The following is a 13621-nucleotide window of genomic DNA, read 5'->3' on the forward strand; positions in this document are numbered from 1 at the left end:
TTCTCACTCTGTAGATGTGGAACAGCTTAGATGGAGAGATGAGTTGGCCTAATGGCTAGGGCGGTCGACCTTGAATCTGGGGAACTGGGTTTGAGTCTCAGTAATGATGCTGAACATCCTGTGATTCTGAGCAAATCGCTTAATCTCCCCATGCCTAACACAAATTAATGTGTCCTCATGTAATGCCCCTGGTGCTCATGTAAAGCGCTCTGATACCCAACTCAGGTTAAGTTTGTGCTATATAAACCTCTGGGAAATAAAATAAAAAGAAAATAAATGAAGCTCATTATTAGGACATATTAGGCTAAATATTTGTAGAAATGTCATTAGCACTGTTCTATAAACCAGCACAACCAATTGTACTTTGTATTACGCACTAACAAAATGCATTTCCAAACAAACCCTGGCAAAAAAAGGACAAGAGCTGTGGCAGGTTTCATCTGTACCTGCTGGACTAAAGAATGAATACCAGGGGCCGTATTATATGAGGTGACCTGGGGGCGCAACAGGCGTTTGTGCCTGCTTTGTGTGCCCTGGGGCACTTTGGTATTATAGAAGGGGTGGCACCGGAGATAGATGCAAATGCTGTTTCTTTGTCAAAGTGAATGTGTTACTGAGGGTGGCAATAGGTATGTGAGTATTTCTCTCAATCAATAATGAAGAGGGTAGTGGGGCCTAGCTTTGGCGGCAAACCTCGCACTCACTACAGGCTGCAAGGCCTTTTGTTGCACCACTGTACGTGTTAATAACACTTTGCTCTAACAGCTGCATTACAAACGAGTTGTCTTGCTTTGTTGTTACATTTCTTGGACCCTCCTCACATGGTCGATTAGATTGCTGGAGGTTATACCATTTTCTCCTGGTCATATGCTGGGACCTGAGAAAAATGTGAATCTCTCTCTACATGAAGCTTGGCTGAGCCGCAGCATGTCGAGCTGCCTTTCATGCAGACCAGTTGGATGGGTTTCTGGTCCAGGGGCAACTTGTTGTACATTTGTGTTATGACACTCTCACCTCTAAGGGAGGAATCAGTTAGGGGAAATACAGTGCTATCTTTTCTCTCAGGCACGGCTATTCCTCTGTTTTTATTATTAGCCCAAGTAATAATTTCAACAATATGCAGGCATCATAGCTGTCTTGCAGACTCATTGTAGGACTGACAACCCCCCTGACAATTCCTAAATATTAAACTATCAAGGGCCTGCTAAACATCACATTAAGCACCCTCTCTCCCCATCCTAAACCATTAACATATTCAAATTTGCAGATAACGGGGCATGTGACAGATGGAGGCATTAACCAATCAGCTCTGTTTCTGGGCTGTTGTCATTTGTAAACCACGTCTACTAACAGACCAAGCAGCCACCATTAGATCCTACTTAATGGATCAAAGTGAGCAGGCCTCGCTCTCTGCACTCATGTTAGGTTGTAGACCTGGGAGTGAATGGATCACCGGGGACAGACCTGCCCGTTACCATCCCCTCTGCTCATCACGTGCCTGCCTGCTATAAATACCTGCATTACCCATGGAAATGAGGAATTACCAGCAAATTACATTTGCCAACAAACCCCTGCAGAGACCTCACCCACTCCTTATCAGCAGATGTTTTTATTAGTGCTTGCTTAGCCTCTTTGGGGAACCACTTTGTTTTTTTACTAACAGTCTTTCTAAAACAAATAGGTAACTCATCCTAGGATGGGAATTATTGCTTTGAAGGGCGAAAGTTATTCTAACAAGTACAATAATTTTTTGCCAATCTGCCAGACACTCGTTCCTCCATGCATAAGCAATGTCACACATTATAAAAATACAAAACAGCCTAACAGAATTTTCAAATATAATGGAGCAGAAGCAAAAGAAACAGCCTGGATTAATTTTACAAAAAAAAAAAACAGAACATCATCAACGTTATACCCCATCTCATAAAAGCCAAAGTTGTCATGGCTTGTCCAAATACACACCACATAATTCTACCACATACAGCATTTTTGAACAGCTCTATTCCAAGCCACACTTTTCAACTATGCAATATTCCACCCCACAACATTCCATCCCACATAATTACAGTCCTAAAAATTAAAACAACATGTTTAATAACACCATACCACATAATTACATTCCACATACCTTAATACCACTCCAAACCACATAATTCTACTCCATACAATACAATTCAACTACACATAATTCCATTTCAACCTACATAGACACACATCATGCCACAAATTTACATTCAACTCCAAAACACATAATTACACTCCACAAAACACAACTCTGCAACATGCCAAATAATTCCAATCCACACAATTATTACCATGTCAAATAATTCCACAATTCAGCCCTACACAATTCACCACGCAACATAATTACACTACACATAAGACTGCTAAGTACCACATAATTAAAATCCACACAAGTATACTCTACTCCATACCACATAAATACACTACACATAAATCCAGTCTATGTCACATAGCAAAACTCCACATAATTCCACTCACAATAATTTTCACTCAATGCCACACACTTCCACCTCACACAATTCAACTCTGCACAGTTACATTCCACACCACATAATTCAACAACAAACTACATAATTCATCTCAACAATATAATTACACAACACACACTTACAATCCACACCACATAATTCCACATAATGCGACAAAATTCTGCAGCACACCACATAAGTAAACTCCACCACACATCAACACAACACAAAATACCATTTCACATAATTCCACTCCATGAAACACTATCCTAGCCACTTAATTCCACTACACTAAAAATCACATAATTGCCATCCACATAATTCCACTGCATGCCCTGCCACATTATTCTGCTACAGAAATGCATTCCACACCACACAATTTCACCACTCACAAATCCACAACTAACAATTCCAATCCAACCCACATACATCCACTCCACAACACATACATCCATTCCACTCCAAACAAAAAAATAGTAGGTAAACCCAGGACCACCTCGCCTTCAGGAGACAACTCAAGACCTGGCTGTTCGAGCAGTAGCGGACCCCTTCCCCAAGCGCCTTGAGACCCTTCCAGGTGAGTAGTGCGCTATACAAGTGTTATGATTGATTGATTGATTGATTGATTAAAAATCATTGTCATTTACAACGTTAATATCTGTAACTCTCACAAATGCTAGACTGATTGCATTGCAAATGCTTGTTATATATGGCAGCCATAATTAGTTAGTCAACCTATCATTGATAAGGTAGGTGTTATTTGTCACAAGATATCAGACTAGTGATGCCCATTAAAAGAGAAGCATGTGTGTGTGAATGGCCCTTTGTGACACTGAACACACTCCTAATCTTGCTATGGATATTCACTGGCAAAATGAAGTGTCTTCCTTTTCATGTGAACAGGTCATAATTCATATGAGGCAATGCTCGTGACCTGTCTGTAGGTCAGTATCATAGTTAAATGCATAAGCAAGAGGATGATCTTAAATTGTGCCATGAGGTGGTGTGCACTTGGTGGCCTGACAATGGAGGTGTTTCAAACGGAGCACAAATGATCCTTGGGATGCTGAGGGGACTATTTGTAGGCATGACTTCGCACTGTTGAACTGTCATCATGTCATTTTTCCATGAATAGACACTGATAGCGCATAGACACTGATATCTGTCCGGCCATATTTGCACTAGATCTTTTACATATCAGTCATTGAGAGACTTTAATGATAATACGTTAAGAAATGTCTTTGAAATCATCTGATCAATTGGGCTAGCTCTAAGGAAAGATAAATGTAATCTTCACCAGGATGTGATAGACTACGTGTAACATTGCATATCTAGAAGAGGTACTGAGCCCAAGATGAAGATATAGGAAGCAATAAAGGAAGAACCCAAACCTATTGATAAGAATCAGCTTCATTTTTTTCGGGGCCTTGTAGAGTGCCTCACCAAATGTGTGGGAAGGTTTTTCTGAGAAAATTGTATGGTTATGTAAACTGCTTAAGAAAATTCCAAAATATGCATGGGGCGGTGAATGTGAGAAAGTTTTTGAATCAATCAAAAGTAAAATTGTGTATTATTATCCTTTGATGCTTGTGACACCAATGATGCATTTTTTCAATGGATTCGAGTAATTTGCATCTAGGTGCTGTACTTTTGCAGAGTAGAGGTAATGAGAGTGACAAAACTGCTACGTTTGCTTCAAGAGCTTTAGGAAGTGTGGAGGCCCTTCCGGGCTGACAATACCCGAAGGTGTGGGTTCTATGCGGGGAGTCACGTGTGTCTGAATCTGACACTGCGTGAAGGTGTTCCTGCATCGTCAGATCCGAAGGAGAAACTATCTCCCTTTTCAAATGTTTTCTCTGCTCCTGTGAAATTCAGAGAGTGATCTGGACAGTAACCGTGAATTGATCTAATTTTTCACATTTAGTGCCCCACGGGAGGGTGCGCCTTAGAGCGCGTACACCACCGGAGGCCTGCCTTTTTATCTATTTCTTGGTCCTGACGAATGCTGAGCGTAATAGCATTAATAACAGCAGAAACATGTTGACCGTTTATCTCTATCAAAGGACACAGGTTCCCTAACACAGAACCTAGTTCGTCCATACACACTGTTTTTACTTAATACGGGTTGACCCTAATTAAATATTTTTTGGCTACCAACTTTGTATTTTTTAACCAGCACTCACATATCAATACACCATTTTTTTTGTTTGAGCACTGTCGCACTCAACACCAACCCGCTCCGCTGTAACTCAGGCGTCGTAGCACGCTGGGGGGGCATTCGGCCACCCCAGCGGGGACCTGATGATGAAGCATGTCACCAACTAGTGGTGAGTGAGGGTCCTTCTTTACAAGGAAAGCATCCTCCTCTTTCCCTGAATGGCTTCACTGGGCATATTTTGTCCCCAATAGCCGCCATCCCCAAAAAACCTTTTCTGGGTGTCACTTGTTTGGGTTGATGGGACTGTAACAATAACCACGCATCTAAGGTGGTTTTTTTGTTATTTCTTTTTCACATCTAGTCACTCCTTAGTTGTTTATAAAAAAAGGCCACATAATCAGCCATAGAAAAGAAAGTGCTTGGTTGGTGGTGGAAAGTTCCATTCAGTATTGTACACATTTTCTGTAGGGCAGTATTAAGAACATTGGTGTATTTGTTCAGCATGAGGAGTTGAGAAATATCTACTCTTCATATTGCCTAGGGCAATATAGATTACAAGATTTTCATTAAACGCTGGTGTATATATAGCTGGTGCTAAGAATTTTACGGCTAATTGTTTATCTACGATATCTCTGAAGAAGGATGACTAAGAAAAAGTGACCTTGGAAAGATTTGACTGTGGAACTTTTCGTTTGTGATTGTTGTGCATGTGTTCTCAATGACAAATTCCAGAGGACATGTCCTTCTCCCTTTAGTCCCGTTGCTATCAATAACTCAGTTTGGCACGAGCTAACTTTTGACATTTCTGAACCACTTAGGGATCTGGGCAGAACGGTAAACTGTTCCTTTGTTTTGATTGATTACTTATCTAAATGAGCTGAGATGAAAGTTGAAGAGGATGAAATTAAAATGTTGTCATAGATTAATTTAAAGGGGTATTTGTAAGGGAGGGTTATCCAGAAGAAATGGTGACTGATAATGGCTTCCCATTAAAAAACAACATACGTGGATTTGTGGGAGGGGAGAGCGAAAGGTTTCCGGGATGGAGACCCTAGGATACTATCTCCCTACTCCGAATCACTCCTTCAAAAGTTATCCTACCACCCTATACTCAATTACAAAGTAATGACATGGTCCTATTGCTCCTCTGGAAATATTAAATATTGTTATTATGGACCCTCACACAACCAATAGTTGCCATGTTTCTTCATTGGATTGCATCCTGATCCCTATAGCCAGGGTGGGCACAACCATTTTCCAGGGTGCACTTTGGATAATGATCTAGTCCTGAAGGGCAGAGTAAATATCAGTAATATCTTTTGGTGACTCCGGTTTCCCCTTTTTTTTGGGTACCACTGGTATGGTTAAAAATTACATAAAATATGGGTCAATTATGGGGAGTGCTAATATTCCTTTTCCCTTATGCTAAGTCAACATGTTTCAGACCTTTTCGACAGCAATAATGGTGTCCCAGGCTTTCATCAGGACTGGTAGTGAAACCCTTTTTTTAAAGTGGTTATCACTGTTTTGGGTTTATGATGTTGTATCATAGAACATAGACAAACATACAAAAAGTAAGGCGGGCCTATTTGCCTTATACCCTGGTAGAGAGGCATGCAAATGTGCCTTGCCTTCTAGCTTTATCTAACGACCATAAAAGGGCTGGTGAGACACATCTTTATTGTCACACTCACTCCAAGGGATGTGTGTCACCAGCAAACTGCAATGCCCTTGAGAACGGCAGTGGGTCAGGTGAGTAGGCAAACCTCACTTTTTGTATGTTGATTGTGTGGTGCTAGACTTGCTTCTGGGATCTCTTTGCGTGTAGTAATTTCAAACTAGTATAATTGGCTGCACCCCCTGTTTTACAGGATGAAGACATGTAAGTCTACACTTTGGAGTACATTTGGAGCCGGAAATGGTGACTAGCAGTCAGTAGTACATTTACTTCAAAATTTAGAGCACATTTACACATGTATCATGTGTAAATGAACTCTGTGAATAGAACATCTAGGTTGCTGATTTAAACACTACACCCAATTACTGCCCCCTGCCTCATGTATTTGACATTTTATAAAAATGAAAGAATCATTATGCGGCTATCTAAACAGTTTTGCAAATCTAAAATGCATCTCCAAACATACTCAATTACTTGAATAAATAATAAATAAATAAGATATGACTTAATTAGCTCCAACAGGTTTGAAAAACATTAACATCTAGTCTAGAATGATTTAATACACACCACCTTTTCCAATTCATAGGAGAAATGTGCAAACATGTCTCAGAGGGATTTATATGCGGAAACCTAAATTATAATTATTGAATGCATTGAATTCAATGCTCGTGTGAATGCCAATGAATATAAGAAATTAGCTTGTATGCTTCATTAGAAAGCATGCCATTCTATATTGTATGTTGACGTGAATGTAATGGCCAATCGGTTACACCGAGCGATGGTAAAGAAAGGTGCATTTGTTTTTCAGCAGCTGTGTAAATAGATTCAGAGAACAAGTAGTTCCTGTTAAAAGATGTTGGGTTCTACCGCAACATTCTGAACCTTTAGGTATGCTCATTGCCAAATTTGCAGCTAATGAACCTATTGCCATATCTCCAATATATTGTGCATTAATTAGCAACTGAGGCCATCAGCCAGCGACATGACTTCTTTGCATGAGAGTCATGAGTGAGAGCACCTGTGAATATGTTTGCTGATTGAGTAGATGTGGTCTAAAGGCAATATTCAAAAAGCAAGGTACCTAATTTTCCCCTTATTTTCAAAACACATTGAAACACTTACAACAACAGCATGAAACAGGTATTATTAAAATACAATGTATGAGTACCTTCTTCTCGCCATAATATGTTGGCCACTGCAGCATGAAAGGAAGAGAGAGCAAAAATAAATAGATACACTAGATAGCATTATTGCTCACAAAACAACATTATGTGCCATTCCCTTTAAAAATGATCTACAGAAACATGCATAATTTTTCCAAAATTGTTAATTTCACTCTCGTTTTTGGTATTCACTTTTACGGGGGTATCTCAATAAGACTGCCATCCAAAGACTGAGATTTTTTAGTAGAAATGAATGCATGGTTTCTTTTGAAACATTGTTCATGTCCAAAACGGACCGGTACTGTATTAGTGGATTTTCCTGGTACTTCAGCCCAATTAGCTGTCAGCTAACCTATTGAATTTACAAGAAATACCCTTGAAACACTGTGCTGCTATGCCATTCCCCTATTGTTTCGTTTGTTCCTAAAGTCCTCCATTAGCTTTTCATTTCGGCAATAATTTGAGGGACCTTTAATCCTGGTAACTCAAAAACTTCAAAATGGTGCTCCCCACAGTCACCTTTTTGGTGGGATCTGAGAGGGAAAACCCCAAATGATTTTCCTATTCTTGAGTGGAATAGGTCTGTTTACCCACCTCCACTTGAGCCCTGGCTAGTAAGAGCATAACGTACAGTTTGTGGGTATTTAGTGGGAGCCAGGGGCGATTCCTGCTGCCAATTCCTCGTAATGAGATCCAAAGGCTCAATGTGGATAGTAACACCTTTTAAAAAAAATATATATATGGAGCATATTATCAAGACAGGTGATACATTTATTGCCGCTTTAGCAGCAGAAAACTGCAGCTAAAACGGCGATAATGTGTTTGATAATATGCTCTATGGTATTCCAAATGCAGCTCAGGTTAGATGTCCTTCACATCTAACATGGGCTTCAATTGGAATTCCATATAGCATAATATCAAGCCCATTATCGACGTTTTAGCGGCAGTTTAAATTATTTCGCCTGTCTTGATAATATGCCCTGATGTTTACAAATATTTCATGCAAGTATCGCTGGTTGTGTGTAAGGTTAATGACCTGGCAATCACTAATCAGCACGCATGTTGCATTTACTCTGATGTAAGAAGGGTGTTTACAAGATGGAGGATGAGTGCTTCCCACAGATGGGAACTCCATCTCCTTCTTTGTGTGGAAACCAGCGTGGAGCGGACCCACAATATTAAAGGACAGAGCCACTCATTAAACATGTGCTTGACTTCTATGTGAGTGGACCTTTCTGTGTTAGTGCACCCTAAATTTGAAGCAGACATACCTCTCCTCTTCATCCAAGTTGTTATGTTAAAGATTTGTTGGTAGTTACTGCTGCTGCTGATCTTTCCCTTTGTGTAAGCCCCAGATAGATCAAGGGTACCAGGAATAACAAAAAGAGCCTAAAACTCACTCAACCTCTTTCCAGAAAATCAGAGTAGAGATGTAAAAGAAACACCCTCAACTGCAATACTAAGAGCTGTTCACAGGGCTCCACTGAGCCCTATGAATATGACAATAGAATAAGAGGTGGGCTGCTTGAGAATTCATACCTCCATCCCCTGACTTTTAAAATGTTATACAATTTGCTGGTCTCCTTTTGACTTGCCATATGTGACAGTCCACCACCTTACTAGTGAACTAGCTAGCTTGAGGCTCTGTGACCATCACAAACATTTGAGGTTGGTGTACCGCCATGGTTTCAATCATGCACACTCAAACTTTGAGATGCTCTCTCCTTCATTTACAGGTACTCTCAGTTGTGTTCTTTAAATGGCATGGCATTTGCTTTGTTTAGCATTCATTTCAATTCTAGTAAATCTTTCGGATTGCAAATGCAAAAAATGAATACTGTGCATAAAATAATGTATTTTCGAGGGATGAATATGTTTCACCACTTTCTATTCAACATTGTATTAAGCTTGATATGCATTAGACCTGGACTATTACCCATTTGCAAACTTTGCGTCAGCATATTATCACTTTGACAATATATTACATTGGTTTAATTTCACTTATTGTAGTAGTGTTCTTTGCTTCATAGATATTCAGTATTCACAAATAATATATTTAGGGCCTGATCATGAGTTTGGCAGATGGTACTCCATCCATAAGTATGGCAGAGTACATTTCCTCGGCCGTGCTGACCAATAGCCACCATCAGATTTAGAGATGGCCAACAGCATGGTGGTCCTCTTTGGACATTGAAAGGGATCACCGTCATTGTGGTTTCCTTTAATGTGCAAAAGAGTTGTTAGACGGCCACCTTCAGCTATGACAGCTGTTAACAAAACATTTTACATTTATTGTTTTTCAGAAAACAAACTCCAAAAACGAGAGTGGGGGTGGGAATTGGTGTAGGTATCTGTAGGAAGCTAGCTCTGTATAAGGTATTGCCACTAGGTGCTTATACCACGCACATGGGTTCCCCAAAAGTGTACAGGGCTCAATGTAAAACCAGAAGTGCTCTATAAGTGGTAGTGCGGGCGGGCATAACACTGAGGAATGCAAGACATTTATTGCACAACCTTGACCAATAATGGACACATGACTCAAGAAGGAGATCCAGACTAATTTTGGAAATATATACTTTGTATGTATTTTATTTTAAGACCAAGATCTTCAGAATATGTTTATGTTTTTAATTGTACATACTTTTCATTAAGAAAAAAACTGAATGGAAACTTTTAAAAACAGGTCCTGTGGGGAAATCAATATCACTATTAAACAGGTAAGCAACACACTTACAGGTGCAGCCAAAGGACAGCAAAGTCAAGGGTTCAGTTTTTACCAAAACTGCACCACCAGCAGCACAGGGGCGGCTGGGTGCAGAGGTCACAGTTGGAGTTTGGCCCAATGCTTTTCAAATGAGACTGGGGATGCCTGGAGTCACACTGCTTGCAGGTAAGTAAATCAATTGCAGGGTGCCATGATTTTGGGGTTACTACTAGCACCAAACATACACCACCTGAGGCAAAGGGGCAGCTGCGTGCAGGGTGCAAATCCAGAATTAGGCGCCCAATATTTTTCAAAGGAGATTCTTCTTTAGGCAATCACACTGCATGCGCCACCCGGGAGATCAGGAGAGGTCAGCCAACACTGTCCTCGAGGTCAGGATTGCTGGGGAGACTTCATTGCACAGGTGAGCCTCTCAGACTCGGGCCAAAGGCATTGGGTGCGGAGTGGGCAGTAGACACGGATCAGCCTGGATCCAAAGTCCTTGGAGTTGGTTTCTTTCAGACAGGTTTATTGTCCAAGGGAGATTGGAGTCATTTTCAAAGGCAGCAGTTCTCTCAGGTTTTCAGAGGTCACTGTCTGCAAGACAGGCTGCACATTTGTAAAACCTGGAGACAAGCTGATAGGGCTGTGGCCAAGGCAGTCATTGTCCTCAGTCTTCTTTCTTCATAGCTCATTGCAGATCTAGTATTACATGTTCATGTTTAAAGTTGACATCCTTTTAAACAATGACTATAAGCACACATTTCTTGCACACCTTCTTGCACACCTTCATGAGATAGTGTCCTCAGAAAAGCTTTGCTTACAATTTCCTCAAAGGCACGTTATCATGCCTTAGAATGTTCTGTTCAAGGACCCGGTACACTGCACACACTGGCCTTGTTTGTTGTTGGCTGTTTGACGACACCTCTGGGTAGGTAGAATCTATAATGACAGCTGGACCAGATCTCAGGCACAGTACACATGGGTTCAGTTTTATTATATAAACTACACCAAGCCTTTGTTTAGGCAGAGGAACATTTTGATAGGTTGTCATGGTCCCCGTATGCCTGAATTTTAGCCCAGCTGAATCTCAGCACTATCTTGAGAGGGGCAGCGGCCTATTCTACACCAGACTGGCTGCCAGATAACAGACACATACGGGTAAATGGGGAGTTAGACCACTCTACACTATCAGTAGAACTGTATCCACCCTATGATCTCTAGGTTAGGCAGTGGTAGGTAGGAGTACAATTATCTGTATTCATGTAATCAAGGTAAATGCACAATGGTCAAATTGTTTATCTTTTTCACCATTCTCACAATGCAGGCTACTATGCTCTGCTTTATTCTACTACTTATTGCAGAGCTCATATTTTACACAACAAACCGATTGCTCCAACAAATGTTTAAAATGCCAGTTTGTGTATTAAATGTGTCTCCCTTTGGGCATGCCTGAGTTAACAACTAAAAGGTAGATCTGTTTCCATGATTTTTTCGGGTGAATTAGTCATCATGTTCTAAAGTTACAGACACATTCCAGTACCTTGTAAGGTTTAGATGTCCAGATGATGCTCTGTGAGCTAGCCAGGAACAAGGTCAGCATAGTCTGATGGTAAGAGTGGACTCATTTCCCAATAATTTTTAACCTTATGTTGCCCACATCTCTTACTGAGTTATTAGGAAGTGTACGACAGGATGCTGTAATGACTATTTGTCAAGTGGGTAGATTGCTGTTTTCTCTGAGACCTGCATTCTAATTCAAATGTATGCACTGGACAGTAGTGGTCGGTGGTAGGAGTAGCTGCCGGTCAGTGACCGCTACTGGCACTGGACACAAGATTATGTAATTCTAGGCAAATTAATTACTATCTCTGTGCTATTAAATTGTAAATATGAGTTAAGGTGCTCACAGCTTTCTTCATTTGACAGGGCTTAGTGACTGCTGTGACTGACTGTTCAAAGATCTCAGCCTGCCAACATGGTATTGGATTGTCCCACTTTGGTCAATAATGCTACAATGCTTGTTCCATACTCATGTAAAAGTGCACTCACTGCCCACCTGAAAAATAATACGTCATCCACTATTCTCATTTGAAAGCACATCAATAAAACACTTCCACAATTCACAAAAACAAGGAAACTAATGTATTGTATTCTAAGGTTTATGACTTGCAAAGATTTATGCCTGTACGAAATTCGGTGTGAATTTGGAAATATATTAAAATCTGAGTTTTCCAGTTATTCCTGGGTAAGAAGGGGGAGAAGGCGCTGACACATATCTGAATAGCCTGTGCCCTGACCACACACAAAGGACTGATGACCCCCCCACCAATAGCCTGGCAGACAGAGCTGGGATGAAAGGGCACCTGTGCACTTTAAGGAGCTGCTTTAAGCCACCCCCACTTCAAAGACACATTTGGGTATAAATACTGGGGCTTTGGCCCTACCAAATCAGTACACTATTGGACCTGTGAAGAACTCTGCCAAGAGTAAGGACTGCTGTTCTACAAGTATTGCCACTCTGCTTCACTGACTGTTCCAAAGAACTACTTCACTGCTGTGTGAGCCGCCCCTGCTGCCTGCAGATCTCTGCCCTGCTGAAGACAAGGACTGAACCCATCTCACTTAAACCTAGAGTGACTCCAAGGGCTTGCTGGCTTGCCTTCTGCTTTCTAAAGTCTCAGGGACACAAAACACTTCCTACAATTTTGCTTCTGGACTCTGCCATCAGTGAGCTCTACCCTTGCCTGAGGTTCTCCTCCAGTCCTGAGCCTCAGGTTATTCCATATCAATGTAGATGCAGTAGTGACTTTACTCTGATTGGAATTGGCGCATAGCCTTTAATGCCAAAGCATTGTCAGCTCAATGACATTGGTTCTACAGCTGGTGTGGCTCAAACGTCTATCGACAGTAAGGCTCAACATCAATGCAATGCCTGCTTTGCAAAGGGGTTCAACAAAAAAAACTTATCTTGACAGCCAGATCGGTGCCACCACTCGCCTCCATTTATGAATCGACAACGACAAGCCGCCTCCTAGACTCCTTGCCTCAAGATTTTGACATTGTTGCTTTGCTCCATCGAAGGTACTTTGTTAGCAGGACCTTTCTGAATCCTATAGCCGGCCTGGCCTCCATCATTGTTCGCTTAAACTATGGGTTTACCACAGTCTAGCGTGACCTCAAGTAACCATTTATCTCTATACTTCTAAGCACCATTTTTGGTTTAGCCTTTGAAAATGCATAACTCCAATTCTACCTATTGGATGTTTGTCATTTTGGTCTTGATTTTCTTATAAAATTGTTCTCTATTTTTCTAAATCTGGATGAATTTGTTTAGGGTGTATTCATTGTGTTACTGTGTATGTGTGTTGCACAAATATATTACACATTGCTTATTAAGTTAAGCCTGTCTGCTCTGTGCCAAGC

At 40.9% G+C, this 13621-nt stretch overlaps 1 protein-coding gene across 2 annotated transcripts in view; it reads right to left on the reverse strand.

Moving 5' to 3' along the window:
* Positions 1 to 13621, reverse strand: part of FSTL5 (follistatin like 5) — a 2973258-nt gene that overhangs the window by 584771 nt on the left and 2374866 nt on the right. Inside the window, exon 11 of one of the 2 annotated variants that reach the window (XM_086962383.1) lies at positions 7497 to 7523. The exons of the other annotated variant lie outside the window; for it this stretch is intronic. Coding sequence (XP_086818509.1) covers positions 7497 to 7523 — 27 coding nt within the window. The remainder of the gene's footprint in view (positions 1 to 7496; positions 7524 to 13621) is intronic. 2 annotated transcript variants of the gene reach the window in all.

Source organism: Lissotriton vulgaris, chromosome 3_1 (genome assembly GCF_964263255.1).
Source record: "Lissotriton vulgaris chromosome 3_1, aLisVul1.2, whole genome shotgun sequence".
Taxonomy (NCBI): Eukaryota; Metazoa; Chordata; class Amphibia; order Caudata; family Salamandridae; genus Lissotriton; species Lissotriton vulgaris.